We start from the raw sequence: 25,328 nt of genomic DNA on the forward strand, positions 1-25,328 counted from the left end.
TTGCCACATATAATTGAGGCCTCAAAATTATTGAAGCAATAATGTTACCCAAATTTGTGACAAAGTAACATGCTCTCCACATTAACCTCATAAGTCTTGTCACTCTCATCTTTGATCCCTATATATAAACATATTCCAAGATATGGTAAGACTAAAACCCTCAAACTTGAGCTCTAGTGAAACATAAAGAACAGCTTCAACTTTGACGTTATTTGTTGAACACAAACGAAAATCAACCATGGCTGCCAAGTACGAAGTCAGATCAATCAGCCTGCCCTCAAGATCACACCCAACCACTATTAGAGTTGAAGAAGAGCTGAGTAGGCGCCAAACATCTTCAGCTTCTGCTTCAATATGCAAAGTTCTATGTGGACTAGAGGAGTTGTATGATTGTGTGGATGATCTTTTACCGATGGCATGAACCCAACAACTCCTTTCTCAATACCAACAAGGGAAGTGTATGGATGAGTTGTTGGATGGATCACTCAGGCTCTTGGACATATGTGGCATCACAAGGGACGCCATGTCACAAATCAAGGAACATGTTAGAGACCTTCAATCTGCTCTTAGGAGGAGAAAGGGAGACTCGAACATAGAAAGCAGCATTGCAAGTTACAATTGCTTCAGAAAGAAGATGAAGAAGGATACTAAGAAATTGATCACATCATTGAAAAAAGTAAACAACAAAGCATCACAACGTATGGTGCATGATCAGCGTGCTCCTGCGGTGGTTCGAGTTCTTAGAGAAGTTTTTGGTAAGAATGTGTCTATCTTTCAATCCCTATTGGTCTTCTTCGCAGTTCCAGTTTCAAGGCCGATATCAAACAAGAGGTCTCTGGTATCAAAGTTCATGCACAAGGGAGTGATAACATGTGAAGATCAGAAGGAGGACATTCATGGCCATGAGTTGGATGGTGTTGATGCTGCTCTCTACTCTCTATGCAAATCTTCATCAGCTCCTACGGAAGGTACTAATGTTGAGAAGATTCAAAATGCACATAAACAATTGGAGGCTTTGGAAGTCACCGTTGAAGGCCTTGAGAAGGGTTTGGAGAGCGTTCTTAGGCGCTTGATTAAAACAAGAGCTTCTCTTTTGAACATAATCTCACAATGATGTGCTCTCAAAGGCCACATTTTGTTAGGATTTCCTTTGGGATTATAATTCTTTTGATACATTTGTAACATTTATAGACATTCAATGAAATACAATTGACACCTTGAATCACATCAAGATATTTCTTTTCTTTGGGGGTGTAGTCAAACTTGGAATTAAGATAATTTTAATAGATTTTGATACATGATGGATTTTATAGGATTATATAGACTTCTTCAAAATTCATATAGATTTTGGAAGATTTGAGAAGATTCGTATAACAAATTTCTATGGATTTTGAAAGATTTTATAGCGTTGAATCTTAACCATCAAATAAATCAAATGGTGATAAATGTATCTAGGTTATAAATCTAATCAAATAAAGTTGTTCATGCTTTGGAGCTGCGTCCATTGGAGCCAAAAAAAAAGTCAAGATTATCACATAAACCCAATTCCTCAAAGATCCCCAGTGCACCCCTTGCCAATCCTACTTCCTCCCTCACTTTATTCTTATCCTTTTCGTTGTCACCTTATGTATTCAGGTATATAAGGGCTTGGGTGTACCCGAGGTCCCCCCCCCCCCTTAGATTTTTCGACATCCTGAATATGTTTATAACGTCTGTTTCCTGAAATTCAACCGTTTTAGTATAGTTTTACTAATTGGTACCTTTATGTGCTTAGGTGCAATTGTTTATGGCATTTCCGTCCTTCCTATTTCGCACGGTTCTTCGACTGCAGAGTATCTGTGAGTGGATCCCTTCTAAAATGCATGATTTTACTATTAGAAATGCATACATGAAAAGCATGATTTAATGGTTACATTTTATGAAACGTTTATGAGTAAATTGAATTTACGCTTTATGATATTCATGCTTTATCGATTTTACGTTCTTTGTAGTATATATGATTGATGACTATATACTACGAATATGTTTTTATGATATGATGTTTAAGCTATTAAGCTCCGATGATATATACATATATATATATATGTATATATGCGCATGTATCTTGGAAATATTATATTCACTGATTTTTGTGCTTATTTAGTGGTTACTCATATGTCCTGCCTACGGGCGAATATCCTGCCTACGGGCAAATGATCTGCCTACGGGCGAATGACCTGTCCTCGGGCCATTTTGATACCACTACTTAGCATACAATATATGTTTTATGAAGTTTTATGGCATGCTAGGGTTTTTGGAAAACCTATTACTTATTATGCTATTTGTGTTTTCATAAACTTTGGGGGTTAGTACGTTGGTGAATAACGGTTTTAGTATTACCTATATATCAACTTGGTCCACTCATGTTTTGTTTTGCGCCCCCCTCAGGACTTAGAATCGAGGCTTACAATACCGGTGCCCGCATCGGCATCTTCAAGTCCTCTAGGTGTAGGACCCATCCCTTTGTTCATTCAATTTTATATTATTTCCTTTCTAGTGTCTCAGATTAGTAACACGTTCCACAATTGCATAATTATTGTATTTAAATTTAAAGTTTTATTTATGTTCGTTACTTCTCATGCATGTTAGTATGGCTTCGTCACCTAGTCAGCACGTGCCTATCCTGGTGTTTGGAGTATATCAGAGTCGGGCATATCAACATTTATTCTATTTGCCCAATTGAGCTTGGTTCCAAATTGGCATGTCCGCATTCAAAAGAAGGACGTAGACCTATCCATGCCTTAAGTTATTCGGCTGATACTCGAAGAATATTTGACGTACGATTATTGTATAAACACATTCCTTAGAATAATTTGTTGGTTGGTTGATTAGCAAAGCACACATATGGTATTGGAAAAATATCAATTTAATTATTAACTATTGAGGAAGAGAGAATACAATACTTATTCATCTTAACTTGGAGCTTGGGAGGTAGGAATATATTTGTATATACATTTCCTGCATTTTATGCATGTGAAGGAGGAGAGATTTTTTAGTGTACAAGAAAAACGGTTTGGTATATTAAATGTCATAATATAATAAAGAGAAGTTTTTTTTTTCAAATGTTCATCCACTTGTATTTGTTGTGTCAAAACTCACACAAAGTCTGGACTAGGTTCAACAAGTATTTGCCCCGAGTTTAGCTTTTGGTCTCAGTGCCATAAGATGCCTCGAGAGAAGAGAGATAGACGTGGCACTCTTGGAGGCTGCCAATAGGTAATGTTTGTGTTCAAGTGTGTGAGTGAAAGTTGCACATATATCTGACTTCTCAACCAAATGGTGGTGCACCAAGTGAACATTGGTTCGGTTAAGTTTTTTTCTACTCGAGCGAACAAGAACTTAAATTCAATGTAATTTCGTCTATGCTTGCCTAAATCTTAAATTCTGTGTAATTTTGTGTATGCTTAACTGTTCGTCTATGTAGCAAACTCATTTCGAAGGACTTTTTGTTGGGGCCTTAAACAGGTTGGAGTAAAGCAAGATGCTCGTCCAAGCTCTGGTTTGGTTTTCAATGTTGATGGGCTGAAGTCGTATGATTTTTGCTTAAATAAAAATGAAAAAGCAGCATAGTACGCCTTACTTTTATTTATGACTCAAATAATATTATGGCATTTGGTGGCCGTGTTCCCGGAACTAACAAATTTCGCATCAAGGGGAAGATGATTTTGATTTACACGCATGCATTTTATAGGCAATGTACGTACTGTGCTCCTCTAATATTCCGAATTAATACCAAGTTAACTAGCTAGATAAAGGAGACGAGGAATCTTGTAGCCCTCATGTGCATAGATATTATTGAGCTTGTGATTATGTGTTCTGATTGGTTTAATACAGTTTGGATTGGTCTGATGAACTGCATAGAATATACTGAACCTTTGTCCAGCAATATTAAGCCGCCTACACCATCAAACAAAGTTTGGATCTTGGGTATACATTCGTTGCATGATGTAGCCGGCCAGAAATATCAATTTCCAATGCATGAATATGTTCTGTATGTATAGGAGAATAGGAGAAAAGGGGAAATACGAACTGCCTTAGTGCCTCCTTGTCTCCGAAATGGTGCCAACATCACCAACATTATATATAACACAGTTCCAAATATAATTCAGTGCTACACTGCAATTCGTCGTTAAAGTAGTGGCGATTTGCCAATTTGGGAATTATTTATATATAAGGATAAAACATCAATCTTAATATTATGAAATTATAAGTTATTGAAAGCCTTGTAATATAGTACATCGAACGATGTCTGAATTGACGACTGATAGGATTGAGGAGCAACTTGACAAATAAAGCGCAAAACAGCAAAATTCAACCTTTGCATATTTGAGCCCTGGGTTTCAATTTGGGCCAAATTCTATTGTTAAATAGGTTAAAACTATGTTTTGAGTTTTGAGATGGTTATATTTTGAAAGAGATCTTAGTTGACAGACCAAAGAGTAATTAAAAGCATTTTAGTTTTTGCATTAAGGTCATTTTCATTAAGGATTATGTCACTTTTAACCTGAAATGTGTAAAGTCCGATTTTAGTAAGAGGGCAATATGCTAGTCATCAACACGGATAAGTACTTGTAGCCGTGGAGCGAGATGCATTTAGTCCTTTTACAACGGATCCCTTCTACCTAATCTTCCTCATCAAACAATTTGGATCCTTAAAATCTGATCCAACGGCTAAAAACACGGGCACACTCTAAAAGTTATAATAACTTTAGCCGTTGGATCAAATTTCAAGGGCCCGGATTGTTTGATAAGGAGGATTAGGTGGAAGGGATCCAGAGAGGATCCATTTCCCTTTGACAAAGCTTTGTATGGAGCCCACACAGACTTCCTATCTCTTTATAGAGCCCAAATAGACTTTCAATTTCAGAGACCATTTTGATGTTGCAGGTCAATTTCAATGATCCTTTGTGAGAAAAATGACTTATGGACCCATTTATATGTCACGTCAGTACTTAACAGAATTGTGATGGAATGACCACATTAATTTGCGACATCTATTTTTAGGGATTACTTTGATTGATTTTTAATTTCAGGAACCATCTTGACGGTGAGGGTCAATTTCAAAGACCATTTGTGATAAAAACCCAAAATATTAATGTATAACCCTGCAATAGTCGATAGTAATGCCGAGAAGTTGAGGTGGAAATGATATAATTGAGACTACACGAGATAAAAGAGCATTATTTGGAGGCTTAAAATATAGCCCTCTACACTCTGTTCTCCTCCACGGCTGGAGATGGCCTAAAATTGTTATCCTATATTATTAAGAAAAAAAGCTTTGAGTTTCTTTCATATTATATATTATATATTATAGGTTACTGTAAGTTTCCTTTGTTACTTGAGCTTGCTAGCTTAAAATACAAATTTTTAACTAGTCAATACACATGCTTCTGTGGTTCTTTGAAGCAGGACACACGACAACTCAAAGACAAGAGCATGAAAAATTATGTCAGAACTGAAACATAACCATTAGACAATTAGATATTGTACAACACAGAAATTGTAAGAAACAAAAATGGTAAATACTGATGAATCAAGGTTATGGGTGAGAATTTGAGAGGAATATCATCTTTGAATATATGATGTTGGGGAGGCAACAGCAGCAAGGCATGCCAATAAATGCTGTGCAGTAATGTTCGTAATGGATTGATGGAGAGCCAGAGCCTGTAGCAGTTCACGTTTTCAAGAACGTGCAGATGCATCATCCATCATATAATAATATACACGCCACTCAGCTTATCGCATACTCCAACCCCCAATGCGGTTAAAAGAAAGTGTTTTTTTGTCGTTTTAATATGTTGGCAAATAAAGTTGCAGGGGCCGGCATATATTCCCGATGAGAGTGAAGACGGGCCGGCATATACTTGTATGAAAGAGCTCAATTCCTTCAATCTAATAATAATCAGCTTTTTGTTAAAAAAAAAAAGGATAAATTATATAAAATTATTTTAATTATTAGGTCATTAACAATTTTATACCTTGTTTTTAAATTTTTTTAATATCATACCTTATATTCGAATTTATTGTAATATCATACTTTCTGTCAATTGACTCTTAATTCCTCTGGCATGAGACATGACACACTTTTTATTAAAAAAATTAATTAAATATTATCAAAACCCGTGATGTTTTTGCCCTAACCCAATACACCAAAGACAAGATAGTGATACATCTCATGCCAATTGTCATTCCTAAAGAAAATGTAAATTATTCAAGCAATGTTGCCCAAATATGCGAATGTGACAAGGTAACGTAAGACTAGACAACTCAACTTAAGCTCTTTAAAAAAACAAAGAACAACCTCAACTTTGAGCATTTTGTCAAACCCTAAACCATGGCTGACAAGCACCATGTTATTAGATCAATCAGCTTGCCCTCAAGGTCTAACCCTACCACCACTCGATCTCCTTGTCCTTCCAAGAAATTGTCTTCATTGGGAAATGACGTTTATCTTTCACAATTACATACATTATGTGTAATAGAAAATTTTTTAGTGTCATCATAACGTCACGTTAATTTAGAAATGTGAACTCAAAAAGGCCAAGATCGCAGTCACACTAAAAACTTTTAGTGATTGCTCAAAAATGTTCTTTCTAATTTACTTGGCAATTGACACATGCTAATGTTGCCCTCCCGATATCTTGTATAGCAATAGAGAAGATTTACCATGCATATTGCTAATGTATCAACTTCACAAATGTCAACTAGCCGTCTGTTTATGTATTTATCTGTATTTTTTTCTGTTGTTTTTGCTAACCAAATTTATTTGAGTAATAATATATGAAGTAACAACTTGTGGCCTTGTATACAATTTATTAAGTGACTGGTACGTCCCAACAAATTATTCAAGATTTTTAAGAATGTGACAAACAATGACATATTTCAATTTTTAAGTCCCAATTATCCCACGATATGCACGGTGGAGTCATTTTCTTTTCAATAATATGATGTGCAAATCAAATTTTCGAAATTAAATATACTTTAGCTGTCCTCGTGCAGCTTGCTAAGAGACACTTAAGAGCTTGGGAAGGAAGCACAAGTATTTTAAATTGAACACCCTTTACTCTAATATGAAGTTTTCCGCTAAATGTGAAAGAATATAGTAATATACCTTAAAGTCTTTTCATCTTGTGTCTTTCCCAAGCCAAAGGCACGAAATCGACTAAATTGATATATTTGGAAGCAACTCTAATCTTAATCCCCTCTGTTTTTGCTCATATTAAGCGATCATGACCAACTAATGTAATTTTCAATTCTTTTTATTTTGTATCTAGGTTGAGTTATGATAACTTTGATTCTATGATATTCTAAAGAAGGCATGTTTCCCCCCTTTCATATATAGAAAAACACTTGATAAGTTGTTGTTAGAGGACAATTCTTAAAATTAGTTTGCTTATAGTATGGTGCCATTTTCCTTCAATTGGGATTACTGAAAACTTTGACAGCAATTTTCCTGGCTATTCTGTTGGACAATTTCTCATCACTTTTTAATGAATATTGTGCCTTGTCCTAAAAAAATATGCAATTGCAAGTTCACTTGTTTCATGCATATACATATATAGCAATTCAATCAAATTGTCGAATTTGCTTCATATTGAGTATTCTTCTTCGCTTTTCATCTTTTCCTTTCCTTGATTCCGTCCCAAAATTAATAAAATTTTCAAATAAGGGGCCAAAATATTTCTAATTCAAACACACTGATCAAGAAGTACCTTGACAAAGTCTTTTTACCTGTCAGCAAAGATGAAGAAAAAATTGGCCTAAAGTTAAAGATGTGACAAAAAGTTACCAAGAAAGAATCATTTCCTTCTTTTAAGGCCAAAAAGTAAGAAGAAAAATGAGGAAAAGAACAAAGAAAACAACAATCCCACTGCTCAGAAAACTTGAGTAAAGGTCTGTGGTCGAGCATGACCACAATGAACTACTTAATCAAGTACTAAACTGAAGTAGGTTTAATTGCATTTGGAAAGTTGCAAGCCTTCAAGGGAACATAGCAAAGACATCACACTCGTGCAACCCATGTACATATATATTATAAATATAATTTTTTCTTTGAATTTTTGTTTAAACCCCCCACATTTCCAACCAAATTCCAAAACTAATTAAAAAAATGGTTTCATGATCTTGTTGGATATATGGATTTCTCGATGTCAATATTCAAAGGTTCTCCTATCCAAAGAACTTTGGAATGCTCCATTTTTTTAAATACTCGCCATCGAATTCCTATAAATTTAAGTCACTTGACTATATATTGAGAAACTAAAATTTAGCTGTGCCAGTCAATTAGTTTTTAATAACACGATTACATAATGTTACATTGTCCACAACTATTACAACACAAGAACTCATATATTAGTACTTACAAGCACCTTATATTCACTATGGGTGGATGCCCCTACTCACATTGGTCTGAAAAAAAAAAAAAAAAAAAAAAAAAAAAAAAAAGAAGAAGGGGATACTGCCTTCGCTCTTTACACATTCTTATGCATTTCTAGTTATATATTTTATTGAATAAATTAAAAGAAAAAAAAAATCAATGGATAAAAATAAACAAATGTGTGCATAAAAAAAGAGGTGTTGTGGATATCATTTCATTTCACTTAATAAATTTTTGGTTTAATGTCTCCATTAAAAAAATTTCTAACTCCATCCTTGCTTATAAGAATTTCTCATGCCGGCGGTGCATGAAAGGAAAGAAAAGGTCAAATGAAATTATCTTTCAAGAAAAACAAAAAGAACTAATTTCAGATAACATCCTACCCAAAAAAATAACTTTAAGCTGATATTAAATTGGACAAATATTAAGTTTATAGTTGGTGCAAGACGTGACATTATAACTCACGCCATGGAATGGAACAATGGCCCATCGGCCTCCACATGTTGATCACATTGACCTAAGGACCCAAAAGATGCTTCTGGTCCCCCTTCCATCTTCTTTCAAATTTGTACCTCGGTATAAATCTGTGACTTCGAACTCTAAATCATACAGCACAACTTCTTGAACCAATTCCCACAAGTTCTTACAATTTCTCTCAAGTTTCAACGTTTTTATATGATGAAAAGAGCAACAATGGCTTCATTCTCTGCCAAACCTTCAAAGCTTTACAATGTTCGATCGATTAGTATGCCGGTTAGGTCACATCCAAGCACACTCAGAACCGAGGAAGAGCTGAACAAGCTCAAGGCTTTGGAGGCAGCATTGACATCTTCATTGTCTTCGTCGTCGCCAAAGGCGGATTCAATATGCAAAGCACTAGGTGGGCTCAAAGAGTTATATATTTGCATTGAGGAGCTTCTTCAATTGCCATTGACACAACAGGCTCTAGCCCTTCACCAGAAAGAGAAATGGGTTGAAGAGCTGTTGGATGATTCTGTCACGTACTTGGATGTTTGTGGCAACACAAGGGATTCCATTTTGACGATGAAGGAAAGCGTTAGAGATCTTCAATCCACGCTTCGGAGAAGAAAGGTGGGAGATTTGAGCGTCGAAGACAATGTTAGTTCATATGTTCGCATACGAAAAAGGATGAAGAAGGAAATTGTGCAGTTTATGGTATCGTTGAAGCAAATGGATAAAAAATATGAAGCATTTCCTTTGGATCTAGACAACCATCTCGCCGCGGTGGTGAGAGTCCTGAGAGAGGCAAGTTTGATCACCAGTTCCATTTTTCACTTCCTGTCTTCATTCCTTTCCACACCAATTCTGAAGCCAAGGCCTAGCAGATGGTCACTGGTTTCGATTTTGTTGCACAAAGGGGTGTTGGTTTGTGACAACAACCAACACAAAAGCATGAACGAGCTGGAAAATGTAGATATTGCAATTAGCAACATGCTTGTCAATAATTCAGGTGAAGGTTTTGAGGATGATCAGAAGATTCAATCTGCACAAAGAAGGTTGGAGGTCTTGGATTCAAGCATTGAAGGCATTGAAAATGGTTTGGAGTGCTTGTTTAGGCTCTTGATCCGCACCAGAGTCTCTCTCCTAAACATGCTTTCTTGTTAAAAGATCATACATCGATTAGTTTCCATTTATTGTACCATATAATCCCAGTAGCAGCATCCGAATTTTAAAGGATCTACGTATATTCTTCTTCATTTTTTCGAAATGTGAATTCTATTGTACTTGTATCTAAATGTGTATATATATTTTAAACTGATTTTAATACTATTTTGTTTAAGGAACCTCTAAATTAAGTTTGCGACGTTCTGTTTGAGAATTGTAATCTTCTTTGAAATCTAACGTCAATCGTTTCCTATATTACCTTAGTTTCATTTCCTATATTATCTTAGTTATTAGTTGTAAATCGTGTTAGAAAATTCTTAGAGGTATTTGCAAGTGAAAACCTAAATACATGTTTATGCTCGTTGATGAGTTGATTTTAATCCGATTCCAATTCGATGTGATACAATTAAATTAGATGATGATTTTAATATGAAAATCTACCTCTGATTCGAATTCAACAATTTATTACGTTTGTTCATGACTAATCAGATTTGGTTTCAATATATCATATAACCAAATTATAGATAATAGTTCTGATTTGATAATCCGGTTCCAAATAATGCACATGGACTTTTCGGTCTTTTTATGGTGTGACATAGACTTGAATCAAATTTATTTCTGAATAATGTTATTCATACTATGTTTTTGTACCATATTTTTATACCAGCTTAGATGGTATTTGATGTGAACAGCCACATCATTTGAATTAATCAGATTTTTAAATTTAGTTCATTATTTAATAAACTAACTAGTATTTGCATATACATTTTGTGTATAAGAACACATTTTTTTAGAAAATGAGAAGGTGAGAGGGAGAGATAGAAAACGTGGGGGGCGGGAGTGGGAGATTTTTTTTTTTTTTGGTTTTTTTTAATTATTTTTAATATTGGAGATATTTTAACATCACTTGTGAAATTACATTATTGCCCATCATTTTTTTGTGTAATAGAAGACTAATTAGTTTTTTCATTTTCTTTTGGTTGACAAAGAAGATTTCATTAATTAATAGAGATAATTAAAAAAAATAGTTAATTATAAAAATAAAATCTAATTTAGCCAAACTCCTCATTCATTTTAGTATAAAATATATCGTTATACTAAAAAAAAAAATTGTGAAAAAGTTAGAAATAGAAATGGTTTGGCTGGATTTTACAGCTTAAGAAATCTTCCCACCGACTTTGTCATTGGATTCTTCTCACACGTGTCAACTCACAACGGCTATATTCTCGTTTTACGGGCCCAATTTATAATTACAAGACATAGGTCGGTTATCCAGTGGGCCCCACAGAGGATCTGAAGTATAATTCCATAGCTTTCCCATTCCAATTCAGGCGACCGTTCCATTACACTCTGCATTCAAAACCCAGCAAAAACCCAACCCCCTCTCTCTCTGTGACCATGACTGTCGCCACCGTAGCCACCACTCACACCAAGAAGCTGGTGAAGCTCAGCCGCTCTCTCTTCCGATGGGGATTCAACTCCTCCAAATGGTACATTCTTCTCTCTCGCTCTCTGCCTTTCCCCTTTCTGGGTTTCTCTACTTTAGCTATTTGCACTGTTTGGTTCCTAGAAATCTTGGATAATAGGAATTGAGACCCCAGATTGTCAAAAGTTGAAATATTTGTTCACTGTTTGCATTATCTCGGCAATGGCAGTTAGTCTTAGTCCCCGTTGGTTGGTTGCCTAGAATATGTGGGAAGCGGGAATTGTAGAGAGCCAGATATTGAAAAATTATTAGAGTTGAAATATTTGTTCAATGTTGCATTATATCGGCTAGGCAGGGTGGGAGTTAGTCATTCTGTTTGGTTGCATAGAAAATTTGGGTAGTAGGAATTATTGAGACTCTGATAGTTAAAAATTGTTAAAGATGAAATCTTTGTTCAATGTTTGCATTATCTCAGGAATTTAACTGGTGGGAATTAGTCCCTCTGTTTGGATGCGTAGAAAATTTGGATTGTAAGAGTAATTGAGACTTGAGACCCAGATACTGAAAAGTTGTTAAAAGTTGATATATTTGTACCCATGTTTGCTCTTTCTTGGCAATTTAATAGGCACGGAGTCAGTCCCTCTGTTTGGTTGCCTACCAATATGTGGGTAATGGGAGTTATTGAGACCAGATTGTGACAAGTTGAAACTGTTGTTAAATGGCGTGCATTCTTTGACAATTTAATAGGGTGGGGGGTTTGGTTTTTTGCTGAATGATTGTTCTTGCTCATTGTTTTGCTAATCGTGATCAATGGAATGAATGGTGAAACAGCAAAATGCAAGCGAAGATGGCAGTGGCTAGAATAAAGCTGCTGAGGAATAAGAGGCAGGTGGTGGTGAAGCAGATGAGGCGTGACATCGCCTTGCTCCTACAATCTGGTCAAGATGCCACTGCTCGAATCCGGGTACTTATCACTTTTATTAGTCATTTATTTAACATATTAATCTAAAGTTCATGTGTTCTGGTCTTTATAAATAAATGGGGAGGGGAGAAGGGGAGTAAAAGTAAAAGCATGTTAGTGACTCTAGCGTTGTTTGAAAAACAGGCCAATTCACTTAGCATAGGTCTACATGTTAATGTCTCATGAATTTTGTTAACAATTGCGTGAATGGATTTCCCAGGCAAGTTATTATAATTTCCTGAATTTTTTTGTTTACTTAGATGTTTTATTGACTCAAACATACGATAGTACCCAAACTTCTGCTTCAGTTTGTTATAGACTCAAACTTATGATCAGGCATGTGGCTTTGCAGTTGGGTTTGCGGTTTTGCAACATGGTTAACGAAATAGGTTTGCCCTAATTACTAACGAATTCTTTGTTTTGTAGGTTGAACATGTGATCAGAGAACAGAACGTTTTGGCTGCCAATGAGTTCATTGAGCTCTTCTGTGAATTAGTAGTCTCTAGGCTTTCTATCATCGCGAAGCAAAGGTGACAATATTGTATTATCTGTGTTGCGTTTCACAGCTGTGGAATAGTATCTTAATCCCAATGTTTATCGGATTTGTTACAGGGAGTGTCCACCTGATCTCAAGGAAGGGATTGCAAGTTTAATCTTTGCCTCCCCAAGGTGCTCTGAGATTCCTGAACTGATCACTCTAAGGAATATTTTTGAGAAAAAGTACGGTAAAGATTTTGTATCTGCGGCTGTTGATGTACGTCCCAGCTGTGGTGTGAATCGCATGGTAAGCATGGTCTCCCTGTCATCTATTTCTTTATTGTTATTGGATATACCATATCACTTTTCTACTTACAGTTCATATTTTAGTTTCTATAGTAGCTGAGTGTGTTTGTTTCTCACACAGCTGATTGACAAGCTCTCTGTTAGAACCCCTACGGGCGAAGTAAAGTTGAAACTCCTGAAGGAGATAGCCAAGGAATACCAGGTTGAATGGGATACATCGGAATCTGAACAGGAGCTTCTCAAGCCTCCAGAAGAGCTTATAGTTCGTTGCTCTTCCTCTCTCTCTCTCTCTCTCTCTCTCTCTCTCTCTCTCTCTCTCTCTCACACACACCCACACACACAAATTATATTCAGGAGCTTTTCCATTTTGTGATTTTTGTTTAGTAATCAGTCATTTCCTTTCTCACGTTATATGCAAGAAATTTTCTGATTTAATATTTCTATTTGCGTTATTTTAACAGCAAGGACCACGCAATTTTGTTAGTGCTACCAGCATGCCTGTGCAGAGTGTGCAGCCTCAATCTATTGAGACTAACAAGCCAGACACTAGGTAGCTTGGCTATTCCTTTTACCTCATCTTAATTTAAGGCATGACCATACTTCGATTATCTGTTTACTTTATCGTACTTTCTTTTAGTTCTTCACGCAGGACAAGTGGTGGTGTAGAACGAAGAACAAGTGGTGGTGGAGAACGAAGAACAAGTGGTGGTGGAGAACGCAGAACAAGTAGTGGTGGTGAAAGAGGACATATGCAATTCGTAGACTCAGCATCAGCTGCCGAAGCAGCTGCAAAATCTGCCAGTGAGGCAATGGCTGCTGCACAAGTTGCTGCATATTTGGCCAACAAAGACTGCAATCAAGCAGCTCAATCATCTTCAAGCGTCAATACCGGATTCGGAACCCCTTCAGGAAATTCCACTGGCCGCTTTATGCCAGACTCTCCACCATTCGGGTCTCAGAATATGGTCAATAATGGATTTGGAACCCCTTCTGGGAATTCCACTGGCTTCTTTACGCCAGATTCTCCATCAGTTGGCTCTCAGAATAGCGATCACCAATCTAAAGCTCCTGGAGTTGATAGGTCTCACTCTTCAAGAGATGAGGAGGCGATGCACAGCCATGGAAATGAGAAGCAATTCATCTACAGGAGGTACAGCTACAATAACGCCCCATCAGTACATTCAGATATTAAGTTTGATGAATCGGACTGTGATGAAGAAGTTGAAATGGAGTCACCTCCCAGCGGCTTTCATCAAGCACCTGAGCGTCCTCCACCACAAGTACCTTCAGCTGCAAGGCAGGACTCGGTTCCTCGAGTTCATCCAAAGTTACCGGATTATGACGCACTTGCTGCTCGCTTTGACGCCCTCAAGTATCGGAAGTCATCCTAGTGCTTGAATCAGATTGCTTCTGCATTATTTTTGGGTTGCTTCTATAATTCGTATACAATACATACTTCAAATCGAAAACGTATCGTCTAGATTGCTTCTGCACCAGTTTAGGCTTTGCTTGTATAATCGATACATATGGTGGATGCTTGTCATTGCATCATTTTATTACTAAATAAAGCGCATGCCAGAAATTTTGTATGGTTGCCCCATTGAGCTATTTATTATTATTTTCATTTATCCCTCGAACTTATGAAAGTAATCAAATCGTGGACGCGATCAAAAATTATTTTAAATATTTTTATTTAAAATTAAATACAAATGATACCCATAATGAACGATCGAATCCCCAGGATCCTCGCGAAAAAATCCTGTTGGAGCAACTGGGACTTGATTTATAATCATTTTAGTCAATTTCTAAAGGAACTTTAGTTCGACAAAAAAATTTAACAATTTTTTTACAAAATCGATGGTATGAATCTTGCAACGCCACTGCGCCTTGGGCAGCACTCCATTTTTCACGCCAAATCCATCTCATGAATGCGTCCCTTAGCCAAATTTTTTTTAACTTCAAAAATATTGGTAAAATAGGCTAATTACAATTCTAATTCTAATTGTTAAAGTGAACAAATATTAACGATATATATTATACATCAACAACATCCACAAAAACTTATCATTTCAACAATTAAAATTAAAAATGATAATTTTGCACAATTTCTCATTCAAAACTAAAAAACGATATATAACTCGATTAATTAGCTTTCTAAATATGATTTTCCCGGGAAATCAAATCAAGCATCAGACAAGAGGATCATCAAACAGCCAAACCAACACAAAAATGTAAACGAAGAAACCAGAAACAAAATCGCATTGCTGCTAATTCAAATTAGATAAAAAAAAAACCTACATAATCCAACACTTAAACAAAAATAAAGCCTTTAATTTTTCTTAATCTACGAAGCACTTGTCATCCTTTCAAAGCTTGAATCTTTGCCCTACTTCTCTGAGGAGTTTGGTCCCCTCTTCTTTCCGAATCCAACCACTGCAACAATCACGCACAATGATTTAATCAAAAAATGCAGAACATGGGTTTTCCATAAAACAATAATTTTTAATTACCCATTTCAAAAAACAATCTAAACAAAAATCACTAAAATGGTTTAATCCCAGAGAATATGATCCATATCATAGGTAATAACGGCAAAATATTGGATGGGAAAATCAGGAAACGGTGGTGTTACCGGCGGTCACGAATCGGCGGTTGTATTGCAAGCGCTTGTGAGCGCGGCCGCGGGGCTTCTTCTTCTTGTCCTGCTTGGCCACTTTGGGTGTTTGGCCTCTCACCTTACCGGCACGAGCCAAAGAACCGTGCACCTTTCCTGAAAAAATTAAGAAAAATACATATTTTAATAATAAAAAAATGGAAACAAAAAAGTGAAAAAGATATTAAAGCGTGGGAAAATGGGCGGAGAGAGATGCATTGAGCTCACCCATGGCTGCCGAGTGGTGTAGTTGCAGAGATGATCAGGAGAACAGGTAAACGGCGCAGCGGTAGAGAGACGAGTGCTGTGAGAATTAGGGTTTTCGGTTTTTGCTTCGTTTTAAAGGGTAGATTTGTGTTCACCTATGTTAAACCTCTGCATATTAACTAGGCCTATAGCCCATTTATGTTGGGCTGAAAAGAGTTATTCAAATAGCCCATTTCCATGAGTTGGCCCTGTCGGATCCTTTCTGTCCGCCATCTTTAACTCTAATTTTTTGACTAAATAACCTTAACATGAAATATTCACGAGATAACGATCAAATAATGATGATATGTTGTTAATCAATTGGAATTTTAAAAATGATCACTTCGTCAAATTTTCTGTACTTGCCCTCCATGAGGTGTGATATGAGAAATTTATTAGTGTAATTGTCACACTATCACGTATTGTTATTAATTCATGTGTCATAAGTGGATGATATAGCTAATATGTCATGGACGTAGAATACATATTAATAAGAGAAATCGACTAAAATGATCGGAAATCAAATCTAATTTGTCAAACTGATCAAAGTAGTGATTTGTAATGCTCAAAAAGTGCATCTTTAATCTCATCTAACACTAAGACAAGTGTTTTTCCTTATGTTTCCACCCACTTCTTGAGTTGCTCTTTGAGATTGTCAATATGTTGTCTGGTCCTAAGCGGTTTTGATTGGTCAACAAGTCACGTAGGTCGAAAAAACACATCCTCGTCTAGGATTATAGGATGAAAGCAAAGCTATTCCGGCCCCTTGTATATCCATCCAAACCAAACCAAACTTTGAGAGCAAGGAAGCGCAAATCGAATTATCTTATCAAAGTAAACTGACCTTGTTGGATATTATTGCCGTTGCGTCAATGTCAAAACACAAAAGTATCTTTGTGTGATGACGATTTTATGAGAACAAAGACGATTTATGAGAATAAATCAATATGTTAATTTCTAACTCATTTTTCCACCATCTCTCACTAGTACTTGAGTTAACTCCACGGCTTGATGTTTCTCTTCCGACTTTCGATTGCGTTTATGGGAAATTCTCTTTAGTTGTGATGTCACATGAAGTAAAGTTATGAAGGAGTGAAATCTGAAAACTATATAATCTCAAGTATTAACTAATTGAGCCAGAGAACAGAATGACTAGATACAATCTGACTAGAGAATGTCATCCATTTTTATGCCTACTAAGAGACAAGGAGTGATTTGTCTTGCTATTAAACAATTATTTTTGGATATGATGCCATTGGATTTCTAATGAAATCACCGCATAATAACATGTAAAAAACAAATTCTATCGTATAGTTTAGCATATCTTCCTTTTAACTCTTTCGTCACGTGATTTTAACGTATTAATAGCAAGAAAAATAGTCATTTTTACTATGATATAAACACTACGTTCTTCCAAAAAATGAAAATTTTGCAATCTACTAAATCTCAAATCCCAAAACTGGAAATTGATTTTTTTGGGATAAATTACATAAAACTACCTCAACTATTGGGTCAGTCACAATTTCATACCCTATCTTTAAAAAATGTTAATGTCGTACCTCATCTTACGAATTTGTTACAATTTCATATCTTCCGTTTGTTTGTCTGTCAAATTGACTATTAAATGCTGACGTGGCTTGAGAGGGGGCCCACTTTCTAGTAAAAAATTAATTAAATATTAAAAACTAAAAAATAAAATCATTTAATAATTTTTTTAAATGGGGGACCCACCCCTACAAACTCATCCCCCCTTCTTCCCCATCCATTTGTGTCCCCCACCCCCAACCTTCCTTCACCCCCAAAATCAAAACCCCACCATCACTCTCCCTTACCCTCATCCTCCCTACTTGATCGTCTTCTCCACCCAACCACCTCTGCCAAATTCCAGTCAAGTCTTCCCACTTCTGCAACTCCCCAAAAACACCACTAAATCCCCTCAAATCCTAGTCCAATTACTTCCTCCTCCAACTTTTTTCTTCTTCTCTTATGGGCTCTGAGAACCGGGGCTCCGACGAAGCCCACCCGTTTTCCCCCATCCCCTATCACCCACCCTATATTTGCCTAAGCGTAGTCCCAATCTCCGCCATCTACACTCCGATCAAGCCATTCCCCTCCATGCCCGTCCTCCCTTACGCCCTCCTTCGTTGCCGCACATGCCACTCGGTTCTCAACCCCTTCTTCACTGTCGATTACGCTACCAAGATCTAGATCTGCCCTTTTTGCTTCACCCACAACCACTTCCCTCCCCACTACGCCTCCATCTCCGATGAGAGCCTCCTCGCCGAGCTCTTCCCCCATTATACCACCATCGAGTACGAACTGTCCATCGAAAAACCCACCTCGCTTCTGATCTTTATTTTCGTCGTCGACACCTGCATGATCAAGGAGGAGCTCTCGTTTATCAAGTCCACTCTATCTTAGGCTATCAGTCTATCACGCCCCGGCCCCGAAATATTTATTTCAGGAAATCATAATATTACTGATAAGCCCAAACTAAACTCTTGTTTATTTAGCCGACAATTTTCATGACTTTAAATTTAAGTTCCTTAAATTCGCAAGTTCTATAACCTTACTTCTCTTAGATCAATTTTCTAATCTAAGAATAATCCTCAACTAAAATGTAATTTTTGATTATTTAATCTCACTTATGTTATGGATGCATCTAACGTCTCGTTAGACTGCCTACGTACCCTAAACAAAGATCAAGCCATTCGTAGTTCACATTTCCAAAATTCAATCCAAATCTGAATATATACATTTAAATTCAACATATACCACAATGGTATTATCATTCAACCCACAGCAGTTAGATCTCAAAAACATAATTAGAATAACGAAATTTGCATAAACACACAACGTTGGCTCCCTGGCCGTGCGCCGCTGCACCTGCTGCCGTGGGTGGCGGTCGGCCGCCCTGACTCTCTAGAAAATTCAATTATTTCTAAAAATTCTCAAATTTTACAAAAATATAGAGCAAATCAAGGTGAACAACTTTTATACCTGGGCCGAAGTCTAATTCGGCCGGAAAACAACTGAATTTGGCTACGAACCGCCAGAACCCTAAAATTTGAGTGTTCTTGATTCGCCTCCAAAACATTCCCGACGCCCTAACCAATGATTGGGATTTGTTCCTGAGGTTGAGGGGAGCCTGCTGGTAGTTGTAATTGATGGAATACCTTTCAAAAATGGCTAATTTCCATCGTGCAACCATTAAACCCGCCGGTTTGTTCTAGAAGAAATCGTGGCTATTTCCCCTAAAATCTTTGTGAAAAAGGAAGAGAAAGGATTTGGGATATGCTTCTAAGTCTTTTCCCATTGAAATGCCCCAGAAAACGGCCGGAATTAGAGGCAGAGATCAACAATTTCCGTCAGGTTGCCATCGGGTTCGTGGGTCTGCCTGTGACCCGGCCCGCTGGGCTTCCCTCTCCCCTTTCTCTCTTCCCTCCTTTCTCTCCTTTCCTCTCTCTCCATTCGGCATCTCCCTTTTTTTTCTTTTCCTTTCTTTTCTCTTCTCTTTCTCTTTTCCAACGACCCCCCCCCCAAAACCACAGCTACTACGTGGCTTATCTACACAAAACTCCAGCAAAATTTGGAGCATTCTAGATTTCAAGGCAAAAGGACTATTTTTCCCCTATCTTCGTTCGTTTCTATTTCGTTCATTATAATTCTATTTCACGAACAGTTTTCGCCTACGCGCTCGTAGGGTCGTTCTTTATCCAAATATGCCAAGAAATCCGACAAAATACATCCTCGTAAATTACTTTTAGCCAACTAGGGCATTTCCGTCATTTCACTTATCGACAAAGAAAAACCGACGTAAATTATAAAACAATTCCTAGAAATAAAACTTTAAAATTTCCCAATTCTATTTCCATAACCATAAATCAATTTATTTTTGATTTTCTCCACATATTCATAATTATGAATATATAATTCATATATTTAAATTTCCAGGGTATTACATTCATCCCCCGTTAAAATAAATCTTGTCCCCGAGATTTCAACTGTCAAGTTACAAGAATGTACAAGCACTATTTCCACCATTTCTTTTATGGTGAAAAATATTACGATTTTATTCAAGTTAGAAATAAATACTCAATGAAGAATTCATCGTGTTCCCACACATTTTCTCAGCTTTCCAACTGCATTCTTTGATAAGTAAAAATACCAGAACTTCTAACCACATACATTGAAAGAAAAAATATCGTAAAAATACCAGAACTTCTAACCACATACATTGAAAGAAAAAATATCGTAAATTCTAGCTGTAAACGTCAATGGCCAAATAAATATCACAATTTCAAGCCAAACCACTAAAATCAACTAGCAAAAATTCCAACCAAAATCATTGGAATTTCAACCATCATTACTCACCACTATATTAAAATAAAGATCCGCAATTTCCGTTACCATGGAATGAAATCAAAATCTCATTCCCTGATTTCCTTCATTTCCTCAATTTACTTAATTACTCATAGCAAAATCCAAACAATGCACATGCAAGCACAATCACATTGATTGGAGCCAATATTCTTCTTTCCACATTCAAGTTTAAATCTTCATTTATGTAATTTATATTTGACTAAAAAGTCAAATATCCTTCATGTTGAGAAGAAAATAAAAAGGAGTAAAAGAGCATAAGGCTTGTGGGATTCCATGCACCCAAATTGATCATGACATCACGTAATCCACTCTGATATGTCAAGAGGCAACAATTTGTGCAGAAAATGGAGCACCAATAAATCTTTTGAAACTAGTAGTGGTCCAATTATTTTCTCTCACATTAACAAAATCAAAAACCAAAGTTCAAGTCATGACTAACGTGACTAACAAAATATCAGAATTTCATGCCATAATTCGTTAATGGCAAACCAAACCAATCAAATTTGAATTTATAACTTTCTCTTCCCCAAACATAAAACCCAACTGGGAAAACGTTAATATTAACGAACTCGAAATTTCATTCCACACTTTCAAGTTCCAAAAATAAGCAAATCAACGAATTATAATTGTGATTATCACTCACATTATCCTATTCCCAGACACATTGATTGGCAGAATAAATATAAAAATTCTAACCGTACTCATTGGCAACATAAATATTATAAATTTCTAGCCAAAACTTTATGATTGGCAAAACGAACATAAAAATTTCAACCAAATTCATAGAAAATTTCCAATCACACTCACTGGTTAATGGAAAGAAAATTAAAACTAAATTTGCAACACCACTAATATAAATTCTCATTTAATGGTTCCCTTCATTTTTCGCAATTAACTAAATTGCCCACAATAAAATTAAAACCTTTTAAATCTTCCTTTCCATTGTTTCACTTTTAACTTACCTCAAATGTAGCCACGGATTTAATAAATTAGTGACTCACACTTTCAGAGCACTACTCACATTCCATCATCCAAGGGAGAGAAATATATATCACAACTTTAACGGTCAGCGAAATTAAACTTTAAATAATCACATAGTTACGAGAATATATGCTTGTCATCAGTTTTTTTTCGCAATATCGAATCCAACAATGCCAACTCAAGACCAAGGCAACCAAAATAATCAAATTTGTAATTAAAAATTTTCCCCATCAATTTTTCATCAATCATAAAAATTTCTCATCTCACACAACTGGAAATTCGTTTATATTAAACAAACTTAAATATCATTTCATAATTTTATTCATGTCCACCCTAAATAAATGGAGAAAATTTCATAGTCTTTTCACCATTCCAAATATAATGACCAACCATAACCACAGTTTTTAATTTCCTTCCCATTTGAAAAATCACCATATCTTCCATAAATATTAACATGTCCAACCAAATTATCGTGGCCATAAGATTTTTCAAATTTCTAGCTATATTTATCATTGTCAAAACACTGATTTCACCACCATTTTCTTTTATCTTCATCAGCGACTAGTAGGCTAGAAAAGATTGTATTATACCTGGCCAATACACATCACACTTTTGTTTTTTGTTTTTTTTTTTACATCTATGGGCCTTTTCCGCCCAATTTCACATCCACAGGCCCTTCTCACCCAATTTCACCTTCACGGGCCTTTTTCGCCCAATCTCACATATCCACAGGCCTTTCTCGCCCAATTCACATATCCACGGGCCTTTTTGCCCAATTCAACTTCTCAAGTGCCAGGTATAATACAAATTTTCCATCACCTTAACATTCAACATTTTCATAATGCATAGCCTAATATCGATTCAATTCAAGATTAATCCAAAACTTTAATCAAATGCTCATCTTCAAAGCTATAACATGAATACTATATTTTAAAATTTTCTACTCCCATTCAATTCAATTCAAAGCATCATAATTCGCAATATATGCATTTCACACAATTTCCATCATACTCATAGAACTTATGAAATAAAGCAATATCAATACAATTCATAATTCACACCCACAATTCAAAAATATCTCATAATACATACCATAATGTCAATCCAATTCATTTCACTTCATGGTGATTCTCAACATATATATATATATATATATATATATATTTCACATAACTGTCGCATTACCCAAAGAACTTAGAAATAATGCATTATTAATGCAAATGACAATTCCCAGTAACTAAACTTTCATATTTATCAAGGAAATTGCACCACAATCATAATACAATTTATATCTGTATTTCACAAATAAAACATGAATGCCACTTTATTCCTAAAAATATGAATTAATACAACCACAATGCATGTCATAATTCACACCAACAAGACTCACGAATAGTGCATCTCATAGAATAGGATCATTTACTCTGATACCATTTTGTCACGCCCCGGCCCCGAAATATTTATTTTAGGAAATCATAATATTAGTGATAGGCCCAAACTAAACTCTTGTTTATTTAGCTGACAATTTTCACGACTGTAAATTTAAGTTCCCTAAATCCGCAAGTTCTATAACCTTACTTCTCTTAGATCAATTTTCTAATCTAAGAATAATCCTCAATTAAAATGTAATCTTTGATTATTTAATCTCACTTATTTTATGGCTGCATCTAATGTCTTATTAGACTGCCTATGTACCCTAAACAAGGATCAAGCCATTCGTAGTTCACATTTCCAAAAATCAAACCAAATCCGAATATATACATTTAAATTCAACATATACCACAATGGTATTATTATTCAACCCACAACAGTTAGATCTCAAAAGCATAATTAGAATAACGAAATTCGCATAAAAACACAATGTTGGCTCCTTGGCCGTGCATCGCTGCACCCACCGCCGCGGGTGGCGGTCAGCTGCCCTGACTAGATGGAAAATTCAACTATTTCTAAAAATTCTCAAATTTTACAAAAATGTAGAGCAAATCAAGGTGAACAACTTTTATACCTGGGTCGATGTGCAATTCGGCTGGAAAACACTTGAATTTGGCTGTGAACCGCCGGAACCCTAGAATTTGAGTGTTCTTGATTCGCCTCCAAAACATTCCCGACGCCCTAACCAATGCTTGGGATTTGTTCTTGAGGTTGAGAGGAGCCTATTGGTAGTTGTAATCGACGGAATACCTTTCAAAAATGACTAATTTTCGTCGTGCACCCATTAAACCTGCCGGTTTGTTCTAGAAGAAATTGTGGCTATTTCCCCTAAAATCTTTGTGAAAAAGGAAGAGAAAGGATTTGGGATATGCTTCTAAGTCTTTGCTCGTTGAAATGCCTCGAAAAACGGCCAGAATTGGAGGCTGAGATCAACAATTTCCGTCAGGTTGTCGTTGGGTTAGCGGGTCTGCCTGTGACTCGGCCTATTGGGCTTCCCTCTCCTTTTTCTCTCTTCCCTCCTTTCTCTCATTTCCTCTCTCTCCATTTGGCAGCTCCCTTTTTTTTCTTTTCCTTTCTTTTGTCTTCTCTTTCTCTTTTACGATGACCCCCCCAAAACCGCAACCACTACGTGGCTTATCTACACAAAACTCCAGCAAAATCTAGAGCATTCCAGATTTCAAGGCAAAATGATTATTTTGCCCCTATCTCGGTTTTCGCCTACGCGCTCGTAGAGTTGTTCTCTATCTAAATATGCCAAGAAATCCAATAAAATATATGAGGATAAAATACATCCTCGTAAATTACATTCAACCAACTAGGGCATTTCCATCATTTTACTTATCGACAAAGAAAAACCGATGTAAATTATAAAAAAAATTCCCAGAAATAAAACTTTAAAATTTCCCAATTCTATTTCCATAACCATAAATCTATTTATTTTCGATTTTCTCCACGTATTCATAATTATGAATGTATAGTTCATATATTTAAATTTCTAGGGTATTACATAGTCTCCATCCCCTATATTTGGAGATGAGGGAGTAGGCGAGTGATGGGGGATGGGGGATTTTTGGGTTAGGTTGCTTAGAAGAAGAAGAAGAAATAAGGGGATTTTTTGGGAAAGGGAATTTTTGGGAGAGGAGGGTGGGTAATGGGGGCTCTCGTTTTCGTGGTGAAGGAAGGTTGGGGTTTGTAGGGGTGGGGTCCTTCATTTAAAAAATTATTAAATAATTTTATTTTTCTAGTTTTTAATATTTAATTAATATATTAATAGAAAGTAGATTCCGTCTCAAGCTACGTCAGCATTTAACGGTCAATTTGATAGACAAACTAACGGAAAATATGAAATTGTAACAAATTCGTAAGATGAGGTATGACATTAACATTTTTTAAAAATCGGATATGAAATTGTGACTAGCCCAATAGTTGAGGAGTTTTATGTAATTTACTCATTTTTTGTGATAATTTTGACTTCACCAGTTTATTATTTTTTCTAGTAAGATCGGTCTCATGTTTACTTACATGAATAGAGATTGGAAGCATTTTTATTCATAAAGTTCCTTGCATTAATTACGAAAGACTATTTCACTACTTAATCTTCCCTTATGTTTACTAACATATATAGATTCAGAAAAGCGTGAGTTATCCTTTAATTTTCCGTAATCATCTACCTAAACATAAAGAATCAGATCAACTAGAGGGGCTATGGCTAGTGATCCGATTCTATTTCCGTACCTCCCCTATTTCTAAGTTTTCTAATTCACGCCTTCTCCCATTTCTATAAACCAAACATGTCTTATCAATCATGACAATTTAATCTGCACAAGGTTCATGTATGTCAATGAGAAAATAAAAACAATCATGCACATTGCGTTTTGGAGTAAAGAATGCCCAATGGATGTTGGCATGCATCATCATAGCA

The 25,328-nt window shown here is 36.1% G+C and overlaps 4 protein-coding genes across 4 annotated transcripts; 3 read left to right on the plus strand and 1 right to left on the minus strand.

Annotated features, from left to right (window-relative positions):
- The first annotated feature begins 238 nt into the window (after positions 1 to 238).
- LOC125475539 lies at positions 239 to 1,114 on the plus strand. The gene is made up of 2 exons (XM_048580404.1): positions 239 to 384; positions 490 to 1,114. The coding sequence occupies exons 1-2, from the start codon at positions 239 to 241 to the stop codon at positions 1,112 to 1,114; spliced, it is 771 nt and encodes a 256-aa protein (XP_048436361.1).
- Positions 1,115 to 8,544: 7,430 nt separating this feature from the next.
- On the plus strand, positions 8,545 to 10,295 carry LOC103929624. The gene has a single exon (XM_009338844.2). The coding sequence runs from the start codon at positions 9,092 to 9,094 to the stop codon at positions 10,040 to 10,042; it is 951 nt and encodes a 316-aa protein (XP_009337119.2). The 5' UTR covers positions 8,545 to 9,091; the 3' UTR covers positions 10,043 to 10,295.
- A 1,058-nt stretch (positions 10,296 to 11,353) lies between these two features.
- Positions 11,354 to 14,801, plus strand: LOC103929596. Its single transcript, XM_009338818.3, has 7 exons — positions 11,354 to 11,532; positions 12,300 to 12,432; positions 12,856 to 12,959; positions 13,042 to 13,213; positions 13,334 to 13,474; positions 13,674 to 13,762; positions 13,850 to 14,801. The coding sequence occupies exons 1-7, from the start codon at positions 11,441 to 11,443 to the stop codon at positions 14,601 to 14,603; spliced, it is 1,485 nt and encodes a 494-aa protein (XP_009337093.2). The 5' UTR covers positions 11,354 to 11,440; the 3' UTR covers positions 14,604 to 14,801.
- Positions 14,802 to 15,444: 643 nt separating this feature from the next.
- Positions 15,445 to 16,240, minus strand: LOC103929595 (40S ribosomal protein S30). Its single transcript, XM_009338816.3, has 3 exons — positions 16,094 to 16,240; positions 15,845 to 15,982; positions 15,445 to 15,645 (listed from the first exon to the last, which is right to left on the minus strand). Exons 1-3 carry the CDS (start codon positions 16,095 to 16,097, stop codon positions 15,599 to 15,601), a joined length of 189 nt encoding a protein of 62 aa, XP_009337091.1. The 5' UTR covers positions 16,098 to 16,240; the 3' UTR covers positions 15,445 to 15,598.
- Between the last annotated feature and the right edge of the window lie 9,088 nt (positions 16,241 to 25,328).

Source organism: the organism of the source record quoted next, unplaced genomic scaffold, assembly GCF_019419815.1.
Source record: "Pyrus x bretschneideri cultivar Hongxiangsu unplaced genomic scaffold, Pyrus_bretschneideri_v1 Contig1, whole genome shotgun sequence".
NCBI classification, from domain to species: Eukaryota; Viridiplantae; Streptophyta; class Magnoliopsida; order Rosales; family Rosaceae; genus Pyrus; species Pyrus x bretschneideri.

Excerpts from the sequence above, each read along its gene's own strand:
- LOC125475539 (XM_048580404.1), top strand. The coding sequence starts at position 239 with ATGGCTGCCAAGTACGAAGTCAGATCAATCAGCCTGCCCTCAAGATCA. Across the intron at positions 385-489 it reads CTATGTGGACTAGAGGAGTT|GCTCTTGGACATATGTGGCA; the intron begins GTATGATTGTGT and ends TGGATCACTCAG.
- LOC103929624 (XM_009338844.2), top strand. The coding sequence starts at position 9,092 with ATGATGAAAAGAGCAACAATGGCTTCATTCTCTGCCAAACCTTCAAAG.
- LOC103929596 (XM_009338818.3), top strand. The coding sequence starts at position 11,441 with ATGACTGTCGCCACCGTAGCCACCACTCACACCAAGAAGCTGGTGAAG. Across the intron at positions 11,533-12,299 it reads GGATTCAACTCCTCCAAATG|CAAAATGCAAGCGAAGATGG; the intron begins GTACATTCTTCT and ends ATGGTGAAACAG. Across the intron at positions 13,475-13,673 it reads AGCCTCCAGAAGAGCTTATA|CAAGGACCACGCAATTTTGT; the intron begins GTTCGTTGCTCT and ends TTATTTTAACAG.
- LOC103929595 (XM_009338816.3), bottom strand. Across the intron at positions 15,646-15,844 it reads CCGCCGATTCGTGACCGCCG|TGGTTGGATTCGGAAAGAAG; the intron begins GTAACACCACCG and ends TGATTGTTGCAG.